General features: G+C 35.5%; 2 protein-coding genes across 3 annotated transcripts in view; one reads left to right on the top strand and one right to left on the bottom strand.

Moving 5' to 3' along the window:
- Positions 1-9,088, bottom strand: part of LOC107686954 (cleft lip and palate transmembrane protein 1-like protein) — a 10,480-nt gene extending 1,392 nt beyond the window's left edge. Inside the window, exons 1-16 of the mRNA XM_016484080.1 lie at positions 8,613-9,088; positions 8,424-8,518; positions 7,151-7,316; positions 5,141-5,262; positions 4,955-5,042; positions 4,733-4,850; positions 4,508-4,602; positions 4,307-4,391; positions 4,097-4,200; positions 3,946-3,990; positions 3,801-3,851; positions 3,533-3,615; positions 2,988-3,022; positions 2,809-2,864; positions 2,659-2,703; positions 1,699-1,814 (exon numbers count right to left, since the gene is read on the bottom strand). Coding sequence (XP_016339566.1) covers positions 1,699-1,814; positions 2,659-2,703; positions 2,809-2,864; positions 2,988-3,022; positions 3,533-3,615; positions 3,801-3,851; positions 3,946-3,990; positions 4,097-4,200; positions 4,307-4,391; positions 4,508-4,602; positions 4,733-4,850; positions 4,955-5,042; positions 5,141-5,262; positions 7,151-7,316; positions 8,424-8,518; positions 8,613-8,813 — 1,505 coding nt within the window. The 5' untranslated portion in view covers positions 8,814-9,088. The remainder of the gene's footprint in view (positions 1-1,698; positions 1,815-2,658; positions 2,704-2,808; positions 2,865-2,987; positions 3,023-3,532; positions 3,616-3,800; positions 3,852-3,945; positions 3,991-4,096; positions 4,201-4,306; positions 4,392-4,507; positions 4,603-4,732; positions 4,851-4,954; positions 5,043-5,140; positions 5,263-7,150; positions 7,317-8,423; positions 8,519-8,612) is intronic.
- Positions 9,089-10,540: 1,452 nt separating this feature from the next.
- Positions 10,541-21,535, top strand: mrs2 (magnesium transporter MRS2). Of its 2 annotated transcripts, none has more exons than XM_016484072.1 (12): positions 10,541-10,555; positions 11,765-12,005; positions 12,081-12,154; positions 12,249-12,285; positions 13,399-13,511; positions 13,665-13,838; positions 15,902-16,032; positions 17,332-17,448; positions 17,638-17,790; positions 20,113-20,230; positions 20,380-20,493; positions 21,063-21,535. In XM_016484072.1, exons 2-12 carry the CDS (start codon positions 11,837-11,839, stop codon positions 21,132-21,134), a joined length of 1,272 nt encoding a protein of 423 aa, XP_016339558.1. In that variant the 5' UTR covers positions 10,541-10,555; positions 11,765-11,836; the 3' UTR covers positions 21,135-21,535. The 2 variants fall into 2 exon arrangements, with proteins under 2 accessions (XP_016339558.1, XP_016339556.1); XM_016484070.1 differs by lacking the exon at positions 10,541-10,555 and adding an exon at positions 11,366-11,647.

Below are 21,535 nucleotides of genomic sequence, written 5' to 3'. Positions count from 1 at the left end.
ACTCACAACACAACCAAATACAGAAACGCACTGCAAATACTCGCAACACAACAATCAAATACAGAAATGCACTGCAAATACTCACAACACAATCAAATACAGAAAAGTTCTGCAAATATTCGCAACACAACCAAATACGAAAACGCGCTGCAAAGACATAAACGCGCTGCAAATACTCACAACACAACAAAATACAGAAATGTGCTGCACATACTCACAACACAACAAAATACAAAAACACACTGCAAATACTCGCAACACAACAATCAAATACAGAAATGCAATGCAAATACTCACAACCCAATCAAATACAGAAACGCCCTGCAAATACTCACAACAAAATAAATGACAGAAATGCACTGCAAATACTCGCAACACATTCAAAAATTAAGATGTGCTGCAAATACAGAAACGCACTGCAAATACTCACAACATATCCAAATACAGGAACGTGCTGCAAATACAGAAATGTGCTGAAAATACAAAAACGTGCTGCAAATATTCACAACACAACCAAATACAGAAATGCAATGCAAATACTTGCAACACAACAATCAAATACAGAAATGCATTGCAAATACTCACAACACAATCAACTACAGAAAGTTCTGCAAATATTCGCAACACAACCAAATATGAAAATGCGCTACAAAAACATAAACACGCTGCAAATACTCGCAACACAACAAAATACAGAAATGTGCTGTAAATGCTCACAACACAACAAAATACAGAAACACACTGCAAATACTCGCAACACAACAATCAAATACAGAAATGCAATGCAAATACTCACAACAAAATCAAATACAGAATCGTTCTGCAAATATTCGCAACAACCAAATGTGAAAATGCGCTGCAAATATTCACAACACAACAAAATACAGAAATGTGCTGCAAATACTCACAACACAACCAAACAAAAAACAGAAATGTGCTGCAAATACTCACAACACAACCAAATACAGAAACGCACTGCAAATACTCACAACTCAACCAAATACAGAAACGCACTACAAATACTCACAACACAACAATCAAATACATAAACGTGCTGCAAATACTCACAACACAATCAAATACAGAAACGTGCTGCAAATACTCACAACACAATCAAATACAGAAACGTTCTGCAAATATTCGCAACACAACCAAATGCGAAAATGCGCTGCAAATATTCACAACACAACAAAATACAGAAATGTGCTGCAAATACTCACAACACAACCAAATACAGAAACGCACTGCAAATACTCACAACACAACAATCAAATACAGAAATACAATGCAAATATTCACATCACAAATACAGAAATGCACTGCAAATACTCACAACACAACAAAATACAGAAACACACTGCAAATACTTGCAACACAACAAATACTGAAATGCACTGCAAATACTCACAACACAATCAAATACAGAAACGTGCTGCAAATACTCGCAACAACCAAATTTGTTTGTGTTGCGAGTATTTGCAGTGTGTTTCTGTATTTGATTGTGCTGTGAGTATTTGCAGTACATATGTTGTCAAACTGATGATGTTTTCGTAATTTGTTGGTGCTTTTTCCTTTTGCATGTGTTTTCTTAAGTTGCAGCACCTTGAGCTCTCTTGGCCACCGTATATATGGTTTATGAGGACAAATGGGTAAAATGACTTGTCCACTCCACATGCACCAATTGTATGTTTTCCCCACCTGCGCTGATAGAGGTAGATGAGGAAGACCACATCATCTCTGAAGCACGCCAAGTGATGGGGTCCAGGAGTGGTTATTATTCCACTGAACACATCGCTGATGAATGTGTTCAAGCCCTGAGAAGCAAAGGCAAACCAGCATTGTGACTCTACTCTGATAAAACATTTTTGTACATCTATTTTGGAAAGGGTATACAGTCATCTTAGTTTATGGACAATGAACTAAATGATCAGTTACCCAACTAAAAGTGAGCATCAGCCCTAACGTTAAGATCCTTCTGAAGGATATTCAGAGGAGTAGGTGCTACACACAGCTGAGAACCAGTCTGATGACCATTCATGCATTTAAAATGTTCAGTTCTTTTATTAATCATTTTAATAATAACTTCCTCTTTATTATCTTACTGTGACTGTGCGGGCAAGTTCTGAACAATAAATAGGTGTTGTTGATGTGTGAATATGGGTGCTGCTCATGTGTTAATGCAGTGGTTCCCAACCCTGGTCCTGGAGGCACCCCATCCAAGACCTGAAACTGGTGTGTCAGAGAAAGGAGACATGCAAAATATGCAGTGTTGGGGTGCCTCCAGGACCAGGGTTGGGAACCACTGTGTTAATGTATTAATCTAGAAGTTTCAGTAGTTTAGAGGCCTTTCACACAGAACACAGTTTTGCGTATTTGTGAGTGGCAGGGGAGTGTAATGGAAAAAAATGTGTGACATGCAAAAAAAAACAGGCAAAAGATGCAATACGCGGGAATACTGGCCAAAGATGTCTGTCAAGCTCAAGTTAACATAGAAAAATAATGGAAAAGCAGCACAGTGGAATGCAAAAATGTGTTCTATGTGAAAGGCCACTAGTTTTAATGGCCTTTTTGGACTAGGGAAAAAGTTGTGAGTTCCTGAAAGTTTCAGTATATGTTTTCATAAAATTAAAATTGATTTCTCATTAAACTGCAGCGTACCTTATACATAAAGATGGACACCTGCAGATGAGCCACTGATTTTAACTGTGGAGAAAAGCAAAGACACAATTAAGGAACATTCAGAGTAAACAGTACAGAAAAAAGACAAATGTAGTTGAACTGTATTTTACGATTGGTCTATAAACAAACCTTATAATTGATGAACAACTGAGGAACCATTGACAGAAATCCAAATGCATAAACACCTTGATGTTTAAAAAGAAGATGAACTTTTATTTTCACTTCTTTTGTACAGAAAGTAATACAGTGTGCATTAACAACTCTTATATACGTTTAGTAATTCTTTAATACTTTTTTTAATCTCTTACCGCTAATAAGGCCATTGGTTATCCAAGAGTACCAACTATTGAGAGTAGACAACATAATGAAACATAAATACATATATTTATATAAAAAATTACAGTGGCATTAAAACATTTGTGAACCCTTTTTGTGAATTTTCTGTATAAATATGAACATATATAAACAGATGAATCCAAAATGGAACTTACTGATTAAAACGAGTGTTGTTAGTAGGACTAGGCCAAAATTCTTCCAAGCTGACATACAGGACTGATTCACAGTTACTTGGAAACATGTGATTGCTGCTCAAGGGCGTTACACCAGATAACAGCAAAGATATTCACTGCTGGATTATTTTGCTTAATAAATAAGTAGAAATATGCAAAGTTTTTTGAGTTATTAATTTAGCTGGATTTGTATTTATGTAGTTACAGGTAGATCCAGCCTCAATGTAGGTCAAATTTACAAAAGACTCTCAAGGGTTCACAAACTTTCCGAACCCACTGTATTTTAAATAAAAAAATGAATGTGTAATGTGATTATACTGTAGTTAATTAATGAAAAATGTTACCTTTTATTTTGGAGATATAAGTATGAGTATATGGCCCCACTGATACACAATGGATACATCAGATATGACAAGAATTTCATGGCCTGTGCAAGTAAAGAGAATGTCCATGTAAAACTACAGTTTGATCCGACTGAAGATACATATTTCCAGGCAAATCAATAGTGTCATAGAATAAGATGAATACAGGAACTGGAAGAAAGAGGTGTTATATAGAGCAAAATGATTCAATGAGCAAAATGAAATGGTTTAAAAAAGCATTCACTCATACCTTAGAATCATAGTCTTCCGTTGCTCGCTCGAAATCATCCATTCTTTCATCCTTCAAGAAAAACAACGTCGAATGAGTAAGACATGTACCATATTCCTCGAAAAGACCATACTGTGCTTCCTGAGTATAAGTGATAAACACTTACATGAAATTTGGGTGAAAGCGCTAAGACCTTTTTCACTTTCCATAACTGCAAATTCAACAATAGTAGAGAACGATTCATATTCAGTTACTTTGGTTTTAACAGAAATAAATGCCAGCAGTCCAGAATGAGCACATTCAGTCTATTTTTATACCTCAATTAGAGCTGAGATCCCAGTGGGAAGTAGAATCAGCCAGCTGGATTGTTCTTCTAGTAGATGGAGGAATATTACGATGGTGCTGAAACATCTCCACACAACTGCAGAGACAGAGAAACACAATTTTACAGCCACATTTTTCCCAGCTGTGACCAATTAGTTTGGCACCATTAACATACAGCAGGTCTAGGTATGAAGATTCAGTACCAGATCTTCTAGAAATGCCAGCTAAACTCTTCTTTTCTTGCCAGAACCTTATGTCATTCTTGAAGGCAAAGATTTCAAATGATAGCTGCAAAAACAAAATAATCAACTGATGAAAAGATAATTATGTATTATTGGTAAGATATACACATAATAAATAGATTAAGCACATCAAATTAAGCATTTTTATAAAGTATTTTTTACATGGAATGCAGGTACTAGAACGGACAAAGCCAAGACATGCAGCCCACTCTCAACAAACATGGCTTTAATTTCATCAAGATTCTGCTCCGAAAATCCTGTGAGATAAAGTAGAAAAACATCCTTATTATTAATATGGAATTAAACATTAAACCTGAGAAACCTGAGAATCTAGTTATTGCGTTATCTCAGTGTATGATTTATAATTTATGATTGAATGTCACTCACCAAAATGTTTGAGTGAGTATATAACAGCTTGTATGTGGATCCATATTCTGAACTTGCGTAAGGTAATGGTGTCATATGATATTGTCAGAGGGACTGCTTTTGTGGTGCTGTTCATCTCCTGTGTAATTCAACATGCGAAAGTGCATTCATAAATCAAACTCATTATATTTTTTATAAAATCTCAAAACTGTAATTTTATACATTTTAACAGTCTTTACATACAATTAAGTCATTTAATCGGCTTCTTAGTTCATCAACCAGTAGCAGTGGCAGATAAAATGTCTTTTTTTCCTTTTTTCCATCTTCAACTCTGAGAAAATAAAATGAAAGTGAAACAAAAAGTGTTGGATGTCTAGATAAGATATTAGACACAGATACATGTCATCTAGGTTTCAGATAATAACTCACATTTTCATATAGCGGCGAAGGTCGCTGGGCACGGCAGCACTGTTGAAGGTGAAATCCTCATTCATTACATTCAAGATAAGTCGTGATCTCCAGTAAGAAACAATCTGCTGCTCTTCTGGTGCCTTTACACAGTGAAAGATCCACATTTACAGGAAGTTATTTGCATCTATCATAATGCATTTGCAAGAGCTGATTTGAAATAGAGAATATATTCATGTAGTAAATGCTTTCATGGACAAATGATAAAGTAATATTACTGTAATGTATAAGCTCTTATGCAGGGCGAATTAAAAAGAGTGCTTTTGTTTCATGCAAAAATAGCATGGTATCAACACATCTCATGAAAAAGAAGTGCACATGATGTACTGTACTGAAAGATTTGACTTCAAATCATAAAAGTATATTAAAAAACTGTATTTGCAGATATTCATTTTATTAATTTGATAATAATTAAATAAAAAGCCACGTTACACTTTCATGACTATGTTTCCTAACACACTTAAGCTTACTTTTAAAAAGTGTAATAATGTCAAATTAAAAGTTTTAAAGTCAATTTTAAATCATTATCTTCATTAAAAATTACTTTTTTGGTGTGTTGACTAATATACTAAAGCAAAGAACGTGTTTTTAATTTTTACTGTAGTGTGTTATTCTAGATTATATTTACAGAAAAATATATTTAAAATGTAATATATTACATTAACTTCATCATTAAGAATTTGTAATTACAAATATATTTAAATACATGTTATAAAACAGATAGTTCCGGTCCTTGATTCTGATTGGTTGAGCCGCGTTCTAAGCCGTTGTAAATTACTCTACAAACATACACCTTTGTTTACTTTGTGTGTTGCTTGGCAACCACTTTGTTGCAACCACAACTGTTTCTGAGGAACTACATTGTTTGGTGGAAGAATACAATTTTTTTTTTTTGGGAGGGGGCGGAGTCCGGGGAGTGAATTTCGATGGGGGATGGCGTTTCATTTCCAACTGGTTAGGTTTATTTGGAAATTAAAGTGATTTCTGTATTTTATCCATTCAAAAGACTACGAAAGCGATCCCAGTTCTGCATATAAACCTAGCGTGATATAGAATAAAAACATAGCGCCGGGATATTTGTGTCTATGGGTATGTCTTTTGTGATTGGCCATAAACCTGCAGACTGCAGCCAATGAAAATGCTTCTCTATCCGTGCGCGTCCTGCTCCTCACAACAGATCGTGAAAGCAGACTGCAGTTTTTGTCCATTTTATTTGATAAATGTAATAATACATTTTATTATTTTAATTGAATTTATTGTTTAATTAAAATTTTTGATAAAAGTTTATAAATCTAATTTTTTTGGCACAAAAGATGACATACATTTAATAAAGTTAGAGGCATTACAAAGGTTAAAAAACCTTTAAGGAGTCAAATATCGCCTTATAATAGGAAGGTTCATTTCTGTCATTGATCAGAAGGTGTTCCTAAAATTTTTTTTTTAAGTAGGAGCACAAGTGCTCCTGAAAAGAAATGTAAGCGTAGAGTCCTTAAGGATGTAATGTTACCTTTTAAAAACTAATTGCAAACGTTTATGCAAAGTGTAAACTATTAAATATAATCTACAAATCATGCAATACTGTACCACTAAATAAGAAGTGTTTTGAGGGCTTAGCAAAACAGGCCAATAACAGACATTTATAATCATTCAGATTTTTTATTAAATCATTATTTAATTTCACTAATCAAACTTTTTTTTAATTAAACACAAGGGGTCATTAATGATGTTTACATTATATGAAGAGAAATATGAGAAATAAGTTTAATGTTATTATAGATTATAAAGGGTTTTATAATGAAATACATCAGAAAGGTCATCTAAAATTACCATTATCACTTGGGCAATAGCGTACCAATAAGCTGCCACAAGAATTGACCTAAACTGATTTTTTCCTGAAGATTTGAAGTGTTTTAAACTTGTCTGAATACAATAAAGATAGTGATTGCTGGCATTAATAAACGGCCACAATACCTCACGGTTGCCAGACTGAAGAGGGACCATTTGAGAGGTGAGACGGGCCACAAGCCGCACATGTCTACTGTCTTTCCAAGGAAAAACTCCACTCTTGTGCACAAACACTACGGCATGGACCGTCCCATTGTTATGGGTCATCTCAGGAACTGCGACACTCACCTTCCTTTAATCACAACACAGTATACTAGATGAATTAAGCATGCTATCTGACGAAAAACCCAACAAAACAAAACTGCACTTTCAGTATTCGCATTCAATAAAATTGGTCAAAACCACATTAAAGGATGTTTTTCAATCTTGTAAGTTTTCACTATATGTTTCTGAGCTATAGTGTACTTTCTGTGAAATGTAAATGGTAAATGAGATTGTCATATAGCCACAATAGTGACGGTATCACTTGGTAACTATTTTATGTTACTTTGATATACAAGTCGTCCCTTAAGCAACACTTTAAACATTCTGAATGTCATTAAATTATCATACAATGTAGGAATGTTCTTCTCACCAACAGCAGAACAACTACAGCAGTTTAAAAATAGTATAGGCCTACCTACTTTTTTTTTAATGCTACATGGTTTAAACTTAATCATGCAACAAATCTAATCTTGTGAAAAAGTGTGCTTTTTTGTACTGAATGTTGCACTTAAAGCATATTTTAAAAAAAAAACTGTACCTGCATATAATATAGAATTGTGACATAAAAGTTTAAGTATACTTAAAGAATATATGGCTGTTTCTCAACACACTTAAGTACACTTTTAAAAAGTGCACTTTATAATAATGTCATAAATATGATCTTAGATCATTGTTTTAATGATCTTTTGATGTAATTTATAGAAGTACACTTATTGATGTGTTGACGAAAATACTAAAGCACATGCAAATATAGCCTATGTAATATATTTTAAATGTACTAAATTGCAACATCATTACAAATATGTCTACATGTCCATGTCATACAAGTTTCAATAGAAATGGCATTAAAGTATATTTTATGTTAACATAAATGCTTGTCAGTACATTTAGAACATACTTTAATGAGACACACAAAATTATTATGAAATGTATTTAAATTAAATTCCAAAATTGAAGTTAAGTCAAAAAGCACTTTAAAGTTCAGCTAATTACATTCATTCAAAACAACTAAGCAGCCTACATTCTTTTAAAGTAGTAGAGCCTATATTTTTTCTGTAATAAGTACTCTTTTATAATAAAATCATGCTAAAGTGTACTTCTTTTTCACACAGACCCACACAAAATGTTAGCTTGCCTTTCAAACTTGGTGTTAATGTCAAATCTGTCCACTTTGAACAGTAGGCTGTATCCAGTTTCATCACTGGGGTCCACGGCGGAATAGATACTGAGCTGCTGAGACATGCAATAACTGTAACCTTCTGAAGCAATCAGCTACTGACAATATATTTGACAAAGTCAGTTAAATGAAATGAGCTCTTCTCACCTGAAGTCGAGGCTTGAATGTAAGGTAAGATGTAACGCAGCTGTCCCCTTTAGCGCTGTCACAGGGTTTGGTGTGAATGAAGCCGTACATGGCCCAGCACGTATGGAGGACATACACCACCAACACCCCAACAATCACTTTAGTGTAAGACATCTTGAATTGAGACCCATTTTTGGGCTTGGAATAGCACGACGGGAACATCTTAACGCCACGCCAAGTTTGTTATTGTAAGCGGACAAATACAGAGCAAAAGCTGTTATGCAGAGCACAGCATCACTTGCCTCGTTCATTCATTCATGCAGTGTCTTTATTCCAGGCGCCGTAAACGCATCAGTGCAGCAGCGATGTGATGTTTCAGTGGATGAAGGGAGGCCTAAAGAGCCTTCAGAGCACAAAGACTAGAGCGGAGATAATAATTTACATCTACGTTCTCGAATATGCAACCGTACGATCAGATGTATGACCAGAATACTGTATCTGTGGGCAGGTTTGAGAGGGATGTAGGCGGCGAGCGCCACCCTGCGGCCGCAATGACAATCTGCGCTTGTGACTTTTTATGCTCATAAGCAGCATCGCTATGATCTACAGTGGTAATGTCAAAAATGACGACTCAGTATTTATTTACTTATTTATTTATTTACAAATGACGCAGATTGTTTTTTTTTTGTTTTTTTTTTACAGATTTTTTCCCTCCCCCAAAATGGCCAAATATCAATTAATACACAAGCAAAATACACAAGTAACTATATATTTATGAAGTTATATTTAAAATAATACGTTTATAAAGACCATATTAAAGGTCATATATATTACATTTGAAAGTAAAACATGTCAATTAAAATGCACATGCAGCTTTTTAAAGATTTCTCAAGTAACACATAAATACTAGTAGAAAACAAATGGAGGTTGTAATCAGTGGTGTAGTCGGGGCCATACGCAAGTATACGCCGTATGCTTACTTTTTCCCCCGGGATGTTTGCGTATTACGACTTCTAAGGATCAATATTTGCGTATACCCTGGGTATACCCACTTGTTTTGTTGCTTCGCAAGTCCGTAATCTACTAGAGCACTGTCTTAGAGTGCACTGCATTAATATTAATAAATGACTATATAAATTAAACTTTATTTGTGGGGGGGTAATAGGGTAATATTACTGGGTAATAGTAAACCACTTTTTTCTTTAGGACTACACCACTGGTTGTAATATAATATAATATAATATAATATAATAAGGAAACAATTAAATAAATAACTATTAACAAAACCTGTGCACATGGGGCAAAATAGAAACACCTGCATGCCCCCTTTGTTCCAAAGTAGGGACATTAGAACACATCCTGAGCAGCTGCTCCAAGGCGCTGGGTGAGGGCCGGTATCGATGGAGGCATGACCAGGTCCTCAAATCCATTGCTGAGGCAATCAGTAAGGGGATCAAGGACAGCCGACACACCCAAGTTGCAGCCAAGGCTATTCACTTCATCAGGGAAGGACAAAAGCCAGAGAAAGCATTGAAAAACTGCTCAGGAGGTTTGCTCTCCACAGCCCGGGACTGGGTAATGACAGTTGACCTGGAAAGGCAGCTGAAAATTCCAACATACATCACCCAGTCCAAATTGAGACCTGACATCATCTTGGTCTCTGAGGCCACAAAACAACTGATCTTGTTGGAGCTGACAGTGCCCTGGGAGGAAAGAATGGAGGAGGCTCAAGAGAGAAAGAGGGAGAAATACCAAGAACTGGTGGAGGATTGTCGGAGGAACGGATGGAGGACCAGGTGTATGCCAGTAGAGGTGGGCAGCAGGGGGTTTGCCAGTCACTCCCTGAGCAAGGCCTACGGTACGTTGGGCATAACAGGTGTTAACCGAAGAAGAGCCATAGGTAACAACGTTAGCGGGACAGCTAAAGACATCAGACCCGGACGTTTCATTCTTTCGGAGCTGTGGTAACTCCCTGAGCAAGGCCTACGGTACTGAGCAAGGCCTACGGTATGTTGGGCATAACAGGTGTTAACCGAAGAAGAGCCATAGGTAACAATGTGGAGGCAGCAGAAAAAGCTTCCAGATGGCTCTGGTTGAAGAGGGGAGAGCAGTGGGGGCAGTAGAATGCCACTTGGACACAGGCCGGGGTCTGATCAGCCTCGGTCGGGTCGCCAGGACGAGGGTGTCTGTTGTAAGACCCGAAACACCCAGTGACTCCTGGAAACAACACTGATGATGTGTCCAAGGTCGTGCATCAGAAGATGTTTTCTGTGAACTAGCATGAAAGATTCTGCTCAAAAATATTTGACATTATTACAAACAAAATTAAACGAGTCAGAGTTTCTTTACAAAAAAAAAGTACAAGAATTATGACAACATATTTAACAGCAGAAGTTTTTGGAGGGCCAAATTACTAAAAATTAAATAAATAAATAAATGTTGAAATGTATAAATAAATCGTTAAATACATAATTAAATAATTAATTACATAAATAAATAATTACATTTGTATTTATTTATTTATTTATGCATTCATTCATCCATATTAAAATTAAATAATTTAATAAATGTTTAAATATATAAATAAATCGTTAAATACATAATTAAATACATAAATATTTATTTATTTCATTTTCATGGTTACGGGTATGGAGGAATTTCAGCAGAAGAATGAATGAATGAATAACGTTGATTTTGAAAAAGGGTATCAATGTTTTTGTTAACGCATGTATTTTCAAGTCAAGTTTGATAAAGCGTGCCGCTTTAATGGCGTCAAGCAGCTCAGTGACGTCACAGCCAACCGTTGGAGAGACAGCGAGCGCGTGCTGGATGCGTGCCTCACGTCATCAACAGTTTCCGAAAACATGGCGTTCGTTCAGCCGCTGTGGTTACAGTCAGCAACACGCTGACTTATGTGATGGAGTATGTTATTACTGCATTTATCATGTGTGTTCGTATCCCGAAGATATAACGAACTAACAGTTAAACGTGAGTGTGTGAGTTAGCGGGACAGCTAAAGACATCAAACCCGGACGTTTCATTCTTTCGGAGCTGTGGTAACGTTATGTGCTTTGCTTTAACTCACTAAATAGGATCATAAACGGGTTTCCACTCAGTTTTTGCAAGACCAAAGTAAGTGTGTCGTTTTGACAACTAGTGTTTAACTTATGCAGGTTGAGGAGCACGGTAACCTCACCGAGGTGTCCTGGAGGTAAAATGGACTTTTAACTCAAGTGTTTTCAAGTATGGAGCCATGTTTGAGGTTTGTCTGTCGAGAGAGTCTCAGGAAAGTGTCGATGAAATGCTGGACATGGAGAAGTGTGAAGAGCTCAAGATCACCTTTCAGACGCCCTCTTACTTCAACATGTGGACGATCACATCACAGCACAGTGCTGCCGAGAGCTCAGGGACACTGTAGGTGCTGCACTGTGTTAGTTTATGGCTCGGCTGCTCAAACAACATACATAACACATTTGTTTCTATTGCCAGACCTCTGCTGTCGCCAAAGAGGCACAGACGCATCCCAAGCAGCCCTGTCTAGTGTTGCTCCAGTGTTTGTTGTGGTAAGACAAACACTTACAACTTTTTGTTTACAAAATACACCGTTTGTGTCTACAATAAAGTCCCTGACTCACCTTTACTATTCTCATTCAACAGATGAAATATGAGCCTGATGGGAATGTGACCACATTTGGTGAGTTTACTGATTTTCATAATCCTACTGTATGTTAAGCGTTTAGGTGCGATTTTATTTCCTTTTAATTTGACTCAAGAAATGATACTTATTTTTAACTTAAAGGGGTCATATGATGCGATTTCAAGTTTTCCTTTCTCTTCGGAGTGTTACAAGCTGATTGTGCATAGATAAGATCCCTGAAGTTGCAAAGACTAAAGTCTCAAAACCAAAGAGATATTCTTTATCAAAGTTAAGACTCTGCCACGCCCCCCTAAAACGGCTCGTTCTAACACGCCCCCACATATCTACCTCACTATGTGGAAATATTTGCATAATGCGGCCCATATGTTCACGCAAAGAAAGAAGGCGTGGTTTCAGGAACAGCAGTTAGTGTTGAAGCAGCCATGTCAGGGAGACTTGTAGAAAACGAAGCGTTTGAGAGAGGCGGGGCATAGAGGACCTACAATAATGTACAGTATTTGAAAAATGTGTTTTTTGAACATTAAAGCATGTCAACATATTCTGTTACACCAAATACACCAAATAATGATCTTTAAAAAAGCATCATATGACCCCTTTAAGCTATCTCGGAAAGATGTGGTCGTCTTACACACACAGAAAGAAGATTATGGAGTTGTGATCTTTTATATTCTGCATGGAAAATACTATATTCACTAACAAAAAACTGCTAAATGTACCAACACTTCTACCAGAAATGTTGCTTTAAAAGCCCTTAATGCTTATTATATAAAAAAGGAGGTATTATTCTTTAAAAAAAAAGTTAATTATTATTAAATTTTATTGAGAAATTCTTTACTGTGTAATTCCTCTACTTTGCCAGTTATACATTTTGAATTTGCTTTTGGGAGAAATGTAGGTAATTTGGGAAAAACAAAACTGTCTGTTTCAGTTTGTTCAGTCTTTAAGTACAGTATGTAAATAATGTATTTTTTTAATTAATTTTATATATCAGTCATCTGTTTTGATCCAGTTTGACATTTAGGTAACTCTATAAGAAAACAGAGAGATAAAAAAAATCCTAATTTTGTTTATTAAGACGAAAATGTACTTTGTTGGATTTTTATTGATGGATCTGGGTCTTATGGTGTTTTTTTTGTTTGTTTGTTTTAGAAAAGAAGAAGACTGAGTTGTATCAGGAGCTTGGTTTGCAGGCGAGAGATCTGAGATTCCAGCACTTAACAAGTATTACATCAAGGAACAATGCCATCATCATACGCATGGAGGTATGGACACGTTATAGATTGTTTCATAAACATAGTTCATCTTTGTGTTGTACTTAATACTCATTTGCATTTGGAAGTTGAATACATTTTCCCATTAAAGGTTTTGTGAGTTTATTTATTGATTTGTTTTATTATTATTTTTTTTTTGTGAAGTCCCTCAAGGCTGTGGTGACGCCACAGTGTTTACTGGTGCTGGATTTCCGTGGTCTCGGTCTGGAGAAATGGCTGGTGTTAGAACTTGGGCCACAGCTGGCGGGAGATGGAAATTTGGCTACTTACTCATTGCCCTTTGAGTTCAGAGCTCTGGAAGCCATTCTGCAACACAGGGTGAGCATTGAACAATTATAGAATGCATAATGATTGTTAATAAATTACTAGTGCTGTCAAACGATTCATCGCGATTAATCACATCCAAAATAAAAGTTTTTGTTTACATAATATATGTGTGTACTGTGTATATTTATTATTTATATATAAATGCACACATGCATGTATATATTTCAGAAAAATGTTATGTTTGTATATTAAATATATGTATATTAGTGGTGTCAAAATTAGCGCGTTAACACAGGCGATTAATTTTTTCAGTTTAACGCGTTAAAAATATTTAACGCAATTAACGCAGGGGCGGGGCTAGGGTTGGCCACCCCACTCACAACTGCTGCTTCTGTCACTTTTTCTCTTGACAAGAAGTGCATTTATTCAGTCGCAGAACGACTGACATTTCAGACACGTGCTCCACTTCACTTCAGCACCAGGCGCGAATCAAAACTAAGTTAGTCACATTTAAGAACATGTCTCTGAAATGGTTTTCAAAACTGTCCTGGAGCAACCCAGCACTGTCTCACTCATCGAACACACCCGATTTAACTCGTCAGCTCATTAATAGAGACTTTAAGACCTGAAGTGGGTCAAAGAAATAGCAGCCAAAACAACCTAATAACCAGCTGCTGTGATGTCTATTAATCAAAGGACAAAGAAAAAAAAGAGGGAAAAAATAACTTTTATAGCTTTAAGGATTCATCTATATTTAATTTAGAATTTAGTGTTTGATAACTTAAATTTCAATTTCTGTATATTTCTGCTGAAGAGCATATAGGTAAATATGACATTTATTATAATGGGTTTATGTGAACATTGTTTTAAGTTCACTTAAATTAGAAGTTATTTTTTTTAAAGTCTAATAAATGTTAAAATTGATAGCTCTTAATTATACTGTAATGTTGAATGGCTATAGTCAATGGTTAAATATTGGAGGGGGGGCAATTTTATAGAGAAATCGGTATTGGTATCATTGATACTGGCCTTCAGTCATAAAAAAAGATGCCAGTAAACAAATATTAAAAAATATACTGCCTTTATGTTGTTTGCACATTAATTTGAAGATTGAATGTGAAATTATTGCAATATAAAAGTATATTTATAAACTTTAATGTTAGGTGGGATTAATCGTGATTAATCACGAATAATCTCAGGAAAAAAAATGTGCGATTAATTAGTAAAAAAAAATTTAATCGATTGACAGCACTAATTTACATATATATATATTAGGGATACACACACACACACATATTATGTAAACAAAAACGTTTATTTTGGATGTGATTAATCGCGATTAATCGTTTGACAGACCTATAAATTACATTTATAATTATGAATAAAATAACATATACACTACTGATACAAGTGTCAGTTAATTGTTTTTTTTCCCCCTAAATAAATTATTACTTTTATTCAGCAATGATGCATTAAATTGATCAAAAGTGACAGTAAAGACACTTACATTGTTTCTTTGATGAATAGAAAGTTCAGTAGAGCGACATTTATTTGAAACCACATTAATAGAATGCCACCGTTTTCACAAAAATATTAAGCAACACAACTGTTTTTAATATTAATAAAAATAAGAAATGTTACTTGAGCACCAAATCAGCATATTAGAATGATTTCTGAAGGATCATGCGACACTAAAGATTGGAGTATTGGCCGCTGAAAATTTAATTTTGGCATCACAGGAATAAATTACATTTTAAAAATATATTTAAAAAGAAGGAATAAAATAATATTTCACAACATTACTGCTTTTGAAATTAAAACAGCCTTAAGTGCATCATAAACTTATTTATTACTTTGAGTTATTCAAGTCTGCTTTATTGTCAATTCTTCCACATGTACAGCACATACACACAGAGCAGACTTGAATAACTCAAAGTATTGATAGTTATTGATATATGGGGATCATAGTGGGTAGTGTGGAATTGTTATTTCATACCACAGTCTGATTTTTGTCCATGTTTTTGTTCTCGCTCTCTGTCTACGTCATTCATTTCCCATGTTTTTATGTGCAAGCATGTGTTGTTGCATATGGGTAAGCATATGTTCTGGCACAGGTGAATGTGCTGCAGATGCGGCTCAATGAAGTTCAGCCTCAGGTTCTGGATTGTTTGGAATCGTTGGTCGACCCAAAGCTCCTCTCTGCTGACCGCAGCAAACTCCATATGCTCCTGCTTAATAGCAAGAAGTGAGTTCATTAACTTCATTAAAAAACTGACTTTCGCCAGCCATATTGTTGTTTTTAGAACATTATGTTCCCAAATGCAAGAGGCATTTAACTACACCATTAAGAACCTAACTTTCTCATTAGCTAATCTTAGTGAAGGATCACTGTAACATAATTGGTAGGGTAATTGCTGTATGAAGCTTATCCAGAGTTATTAAACGATTTTGTTGTGTTTTTCTTGTTAATTAAGGATGAGTCAGGATGGTTGACTCGGCCGTCTAACATCTGATTCATTTTTTTTTAGTATTGTCCCCTAGTGTGTTTATCTATTTTTTTGTTCTTGTGTTTGTAGTTGTAATATTTTTTAATGGTGGTGCTTTGAAGAAGAATAATTGCACTTGCCAGAAATTGCAGTTAACAATAAATTTCAAGTACTGTATAATTAAAAATTGCCTACTGTGAGCAATGTTCCCATTATAGTGCATAAGCCACGAGTCTGTCTTTGCTGTGAAGTCTGTCTGTGATAGTTATGTGTTATTAAAACCTAATTATAGAGCATGTCTTAGTCGACTAGTCAGTTTTGAAAATATGTAGTTTTGTCCATCACTAGTGTTAATAAAAAGTGCCTGATATTGGCCAATCCATTGATATTACTGTACTGGGGCTACACATTGTTGGAAAAAATGGCAATGTTTATATTTTTTCTGTGATGTACAGTACAGTATTGCAATATGAATGAATACATTTTACATTCTAAGTAGGATTAATTATATTAGACCGATTTGAGTTTTTTGTAGGGGAATACATCTGCATAGAAATTAATATATATACACACACCAGCTGAAACCCCTTTAAGTAACCATGAAATGTACAAACTTTTTCCATTTGAGTCAAAGGCCACATTCCAAATATTTTTGACCCATTCAATATGAATATATCATAAAAAATATTTTCATTATTTTTTTTATTTTTATTATTACATAATAATATTAAACAAAATAAGAAATTACTATTGTATTAATAATATTGTAATGTAAAAAACAAAAAATTTATATTCAAATGGTGTACCATCCAGTGGGCTTATAATTGCTTTTCACCACAAAATTTCAAAAGTAATTTCGTTCATTTTTATTTGTTGTGCGATACCAATAAATAGAGGTAATCACTCACAAAAAAAAAAAATGTATATATTGTGTAGCTCTTTATCTGACAGATCTAGAAAAGTCTGTCTGGTAAGTGGTAAAATATGATTCTTGTAGAAAATGCAGAGCTTTGATCTATAATTTTCTTTGAGAGTAAAAACATTCCCTCTCCCTGCAGCCTCTCAGAGCTGGAGACAGACATTAAAGTGTTTAAAGACAGTCTGCTGAAGATCCTGGATGAGGATGAACTGATAGATGAACTCTGTCTCACCAAATGGAGTGACCCACAAGTGTTGTAGGTGTCACATCACAGAATCCAACTTCACAGCCATTAAGTTTTAAAATGCAACACATTTGTATATATGCACAAATGTTCTTGATGTCAGTGTAAATATCAGATCATTGTTGTGTGGATCTGTGATCTCTGTTGGTGTGTCTGTCTTTGTATGTGAGTATGTCTGCGTTTATGTTCACATGGGGCCAGTGAGGAGAGCAGTCTGGGTATAGATCACGCTGAAGAGATGGAGTTACTGCTGGAGAATTACTTCATGCAAGCAGAGGAGCTGGGAAACAAAGCTCGAGAGCTGAAAGACCTCATCGATGATTCTGAAAGCGTCATCTTCATTAACCTGGATAGGTACTGTACCGGCTGCAGACATAATGCAACTGGATCATGATTGAAATTATGTTGATTATTTATTTATTTTTTTAACTGAAAGAACAGATTTATATGCAGATCATACGCCTCAAAGGAATAGTTCACTCAGAAATGAAAAGTCTTCTTTTGTTTTTCATAAAAAAGTAAAAAGTTTAATTAAGAATCAAGTTAATTAAGAAGTTATGGGTGTCACTTTTAATTTAATCTGTTATTTACAGTCTGTTTTTAAGGCATTTCGGGCAAAACCATTGTTTTTTCATGCGCTGGTCAGTTTTGCGATTTCAGGCAAGTTTGCTTGCATAAATTGTCTTCTTTTAGACATAAAAAATACACATTTAAGTGTTATTTATTATACTTTATCTATTTATGTCTATTGATTTCAGTACCGATTCATATCTTTAGGGGCCATTTTATTAAAATGAGTTTTTATCCCGCACTGAGCCAGAAATCTCCACTTTTGTAGCACTTACTTAACTCAGACTTTACCATTTTATTCCTATCTATATTCTGAAGGTTTTAGAGAGGTTTGTTCATATATCAGTCGCCTTATTTATGTAATATTTTTTTCCTAAAAACATGGTGAAAATTATTTTTTATTTTTTTGCTGGTGACAGCAATTTCTCATTTTAAGTGATTAAAAGAGATATCCTAAATCTTGTCTGTGAAAACCATTAACATTAAAGGTGCACTAAGCGATTTTTGCCAAACAATGTTGATATTTGAATTAAAGCTCCAAAACAAACACGCCCATACCCCAACATGACCTCGCCCCTATTTTGATATCTCCGCCTCACACGTACGTACATAACCCTGGCATAACGACGATCGCGGAAACAAGCGAAGATGACACACAAGCATATTCAATCAAAAACCAACACAGATAAGTTGTGTGAAACAATGCAAAATCAACGTTACTCACCTATCAAAAAGAAACAATGCAACCTCGGTGTCCTATTCCAGCCCTTCCCGCTCCTTGAGTTCTCTCCACTGCTGGAAAGCTGCTCCAATATTTACGTGGGTCCTACCTCTTGCCTGATCGTAACCCTTCTTTTTAAAGTTTTGTTCCTCCGATATTTTCCTCTATTTTTTTTTTTAATCTTCCAGTTCTCTCTATCTATAGTCGATCTGCTAATATCCGTCCTGTACACTCAAATTGAGCACTCTCGCTATCATTACAAGACACACCCCCTTACTGCTGATTGGCTGCAAGTGTGTTTTGGGACATGGTCCGACACTGCGGTCAGAAGCGTTTTTCAAAAATTGCTTTGTGCACCTTTAAATGTCAACAAAATGGTAAAACAAATTTTTCAAGGTTTTATCCAATGTTCAGATTTTTGTTCTGGGAATTTATGAAAATTGGGGCATTTTTATTTGTGCATAATTAATTTAATGTTTGCATATTTAAACCGATAGAAGCAGTTTTCAGAAAACTTGTAATGCTACAAAATTATCTTAGAGGGATAGTTCACCCAAAAATGAAAATTCTGTCATTAATTAATCACCCTCATGTCGTTCCAAACCCATAAGACCTTCGTTCATCTTCGGAAGACAAATTAAGGCCCCGTTTACACTAGTGCGTTTTCGTTGTAAAACGCATAACGTTTGCTACGGTTACGCCTGTCGTTTATACTACTCCGGCGTTTTCGACCTTCCAAAACGGAGACTTTTGAAAATGATGGCGTGGCTGCCCACATTCTCTCTGCGTATCCTTGACGACCGTGGAAACCAAGTCTCTATGCACGCAGACGCGTCCGCCATCTAAATGATAGGGAATCTACTTATACATATCTATGGTTGTACCTGCATGAATGATGATGTGACATGCATTTTCGGTTGTGTAGTGTAGACATGGATTGTTTCTGAAACGCAGTGAAAACGCCAGTGTAGACGAGGATCGTTTTCATTTTAAAATGCCGTTTTAAAACCAAAACGCACTAGTGTAAACGGGGCCTAAGATGTATTCGATGAAATCTGAGAGCTCTGTGACCCTGATGTCACATGGACTGTTTTACCAATGTCCTTTACAGTTGCGTTGCTGTCTATGCAGGGTCGCAGAGCTCTCAGATTTCATCAAAAATATCTTAATTTGTCTTCAGAAGATGAACAGAGGTCTTACAGGTTTGGAACGACATGAGGGTAAGAGAGTAATTAATGACAGAATTTTCATTTTGGGGTGAACTATCCCTTTACTGTACTGTGATTAATTAACTGGGGAAGTATAATGATAACTATTATTGAAAACAAATTAAGTTAAAATTTCACTCTATTCACCAGTGGTATGTTGCCTTAAATTGTCTTTAGCCACCGTAATGTCATGATGCGACTGAACCTCCAGCTCACCATGGGAACCTTCTCGCTCTCTTTATTTGGTCTGATGGGTGTGGCTTTTGGAATGAATTTAGAATCTTCTTTTGAAGAGGTTGGTAACATTTTACTACAGTTTACTGTTTTATTACTGTGTACCAGTTTACCTCAGTTGTTATAGCCAGCATTGTGTACAGTGTTATCAGTCTGTTTGAGTACATGTTGTTTATTGACCCACATTGATTTGTGTGTGTGTGTGTGTAGGACCCGCGTGTGTTTTGGTTAGTGACAGGGTTCATGTTCCTGGGCAGTGGACTCATCTGGAGAAGACTTCTCTCTTTTCTGGGACGGCATTTAGAACCCAGCTCTCCACCTCCTGTATGTAACACTCATAATACTCCTCCATGTTTACCATTATAGTCAGGGTTGCACATACGTTTTTCAGCCTGATATTTGTCTTGAGGTTTGGAGATTTGGTTTGGTCCTCACACTCCACATAGTGTAACCCGTTAAATACAACTATAACAAATAAATGAATCGTAGTGATACTATTGTTGCACTTTATTTATTTATTTTTTTTTAAATAAAATAATAAACTAAATAATAAAGGGCCGGTTTCACAGACAGGGTTTAGACTAAGCCAGGATTAGGCAAGCGCATCAGTGAATGAAATGTCACAGTTTTGCATTGTGCTTTGAAAACGGCAGCAGGTAGCCTAGATTTATTTATTCAGTTTGAATAGAAATCTTATACAGTATTAGTTTGTCGATCTAAAATGGTAATTGTGCATTAACAGCTGTCAACCATGTCTGTACGCAAATGCGCTGTCAGAACTTATTTACACAACTTATTTTTTTTTTATTTTGGTCTCGCATGCGCACCTGCGTACCACTTATATGCACCCCTGATTATAGTGATGATTGTAACTTTTTTTTGTCTTTTCACAGATTCCCCCTGTTTGGAGGAAAAACCAAATCGGCACCTTAAAAGCAACGGACATTAAACCTGGAGTTAGATGATAGTGTGACTGCTGCTTTTTCAATATTTTTTTCCCTCCTCCTCCGTATCTCTGACTTTTATGCATACTGTATTTTTCAGTATCATGTGCCACTCACCTCAGTCTAATTTAAAATGACATTTATCTATTCAGGTGTATCATGTAGACACAGTTTTTATTTTTCTATGTGATATTTGTCTTGAGGTTTTGGAATAATCTCTGTATTTATTGTTGTGAATATCATTGACATAATGAAATACATCAGATACCTTTTATTGACGGTAAAGACAAAATTATCTGCCACTAACTGTTTCCCTGGTTACCCTTAAAAACACACGTTTATGAATACATAACTTTGATAAAACATTAAAAACATTAATTTGTTGTGGGCTCTTTATTTTAGGCATCTAGAATAAAACATTT

This window comes from Sinocyclocheilus anshuiensis, unplaced genomic scaffold, assembly GCF_001515605.1.
Source record: "Sinocyclocheilus anshuiensis isolate Anshui unplaced genomic scaffold, SAMN03320099.WGS_v1.1 scaffold1841, whole genome shotgun sequence".
In the NCBI taxonomy this organism is placed as follows: domain Eukaryota; kingdom Metazoa; phylum Chordata; class Actinopteri; order Cypriniformes; family Cyprinidae; genus Sinocyclocheilus; species Sinocyclocheilus anshuiensis.
This window is presented reverse-complemented; position numbering and strand designations above follow the sequence as displayed.

Excerpts from the sequence above, each read along its gene's own strand:
- mrs2 (XM_016484072.1), top strand. The coding sequence starts at position 11,837 with ATGGAGCCATGTTTGAGGTTTGTCTGTCGAGAGAGTCTCAGGAAAGTG. Across the intron at positions 12,006-12,080 it reads GCCGAGAGCTCAGGGACACT|ACCTCTGCTGTCGCCAAAGA; the intron begins GTAGGTGCTGCA and ends TTCTATTGCCAG. Across the intron at positions 16,033-17,331 it reads CTCCTGCTTAATAGCAAGAA|CCTCTCAGAGCTGGAGACAG; the intron begins GTGAGTTCATTA and ends CTCTCCCTGCAG.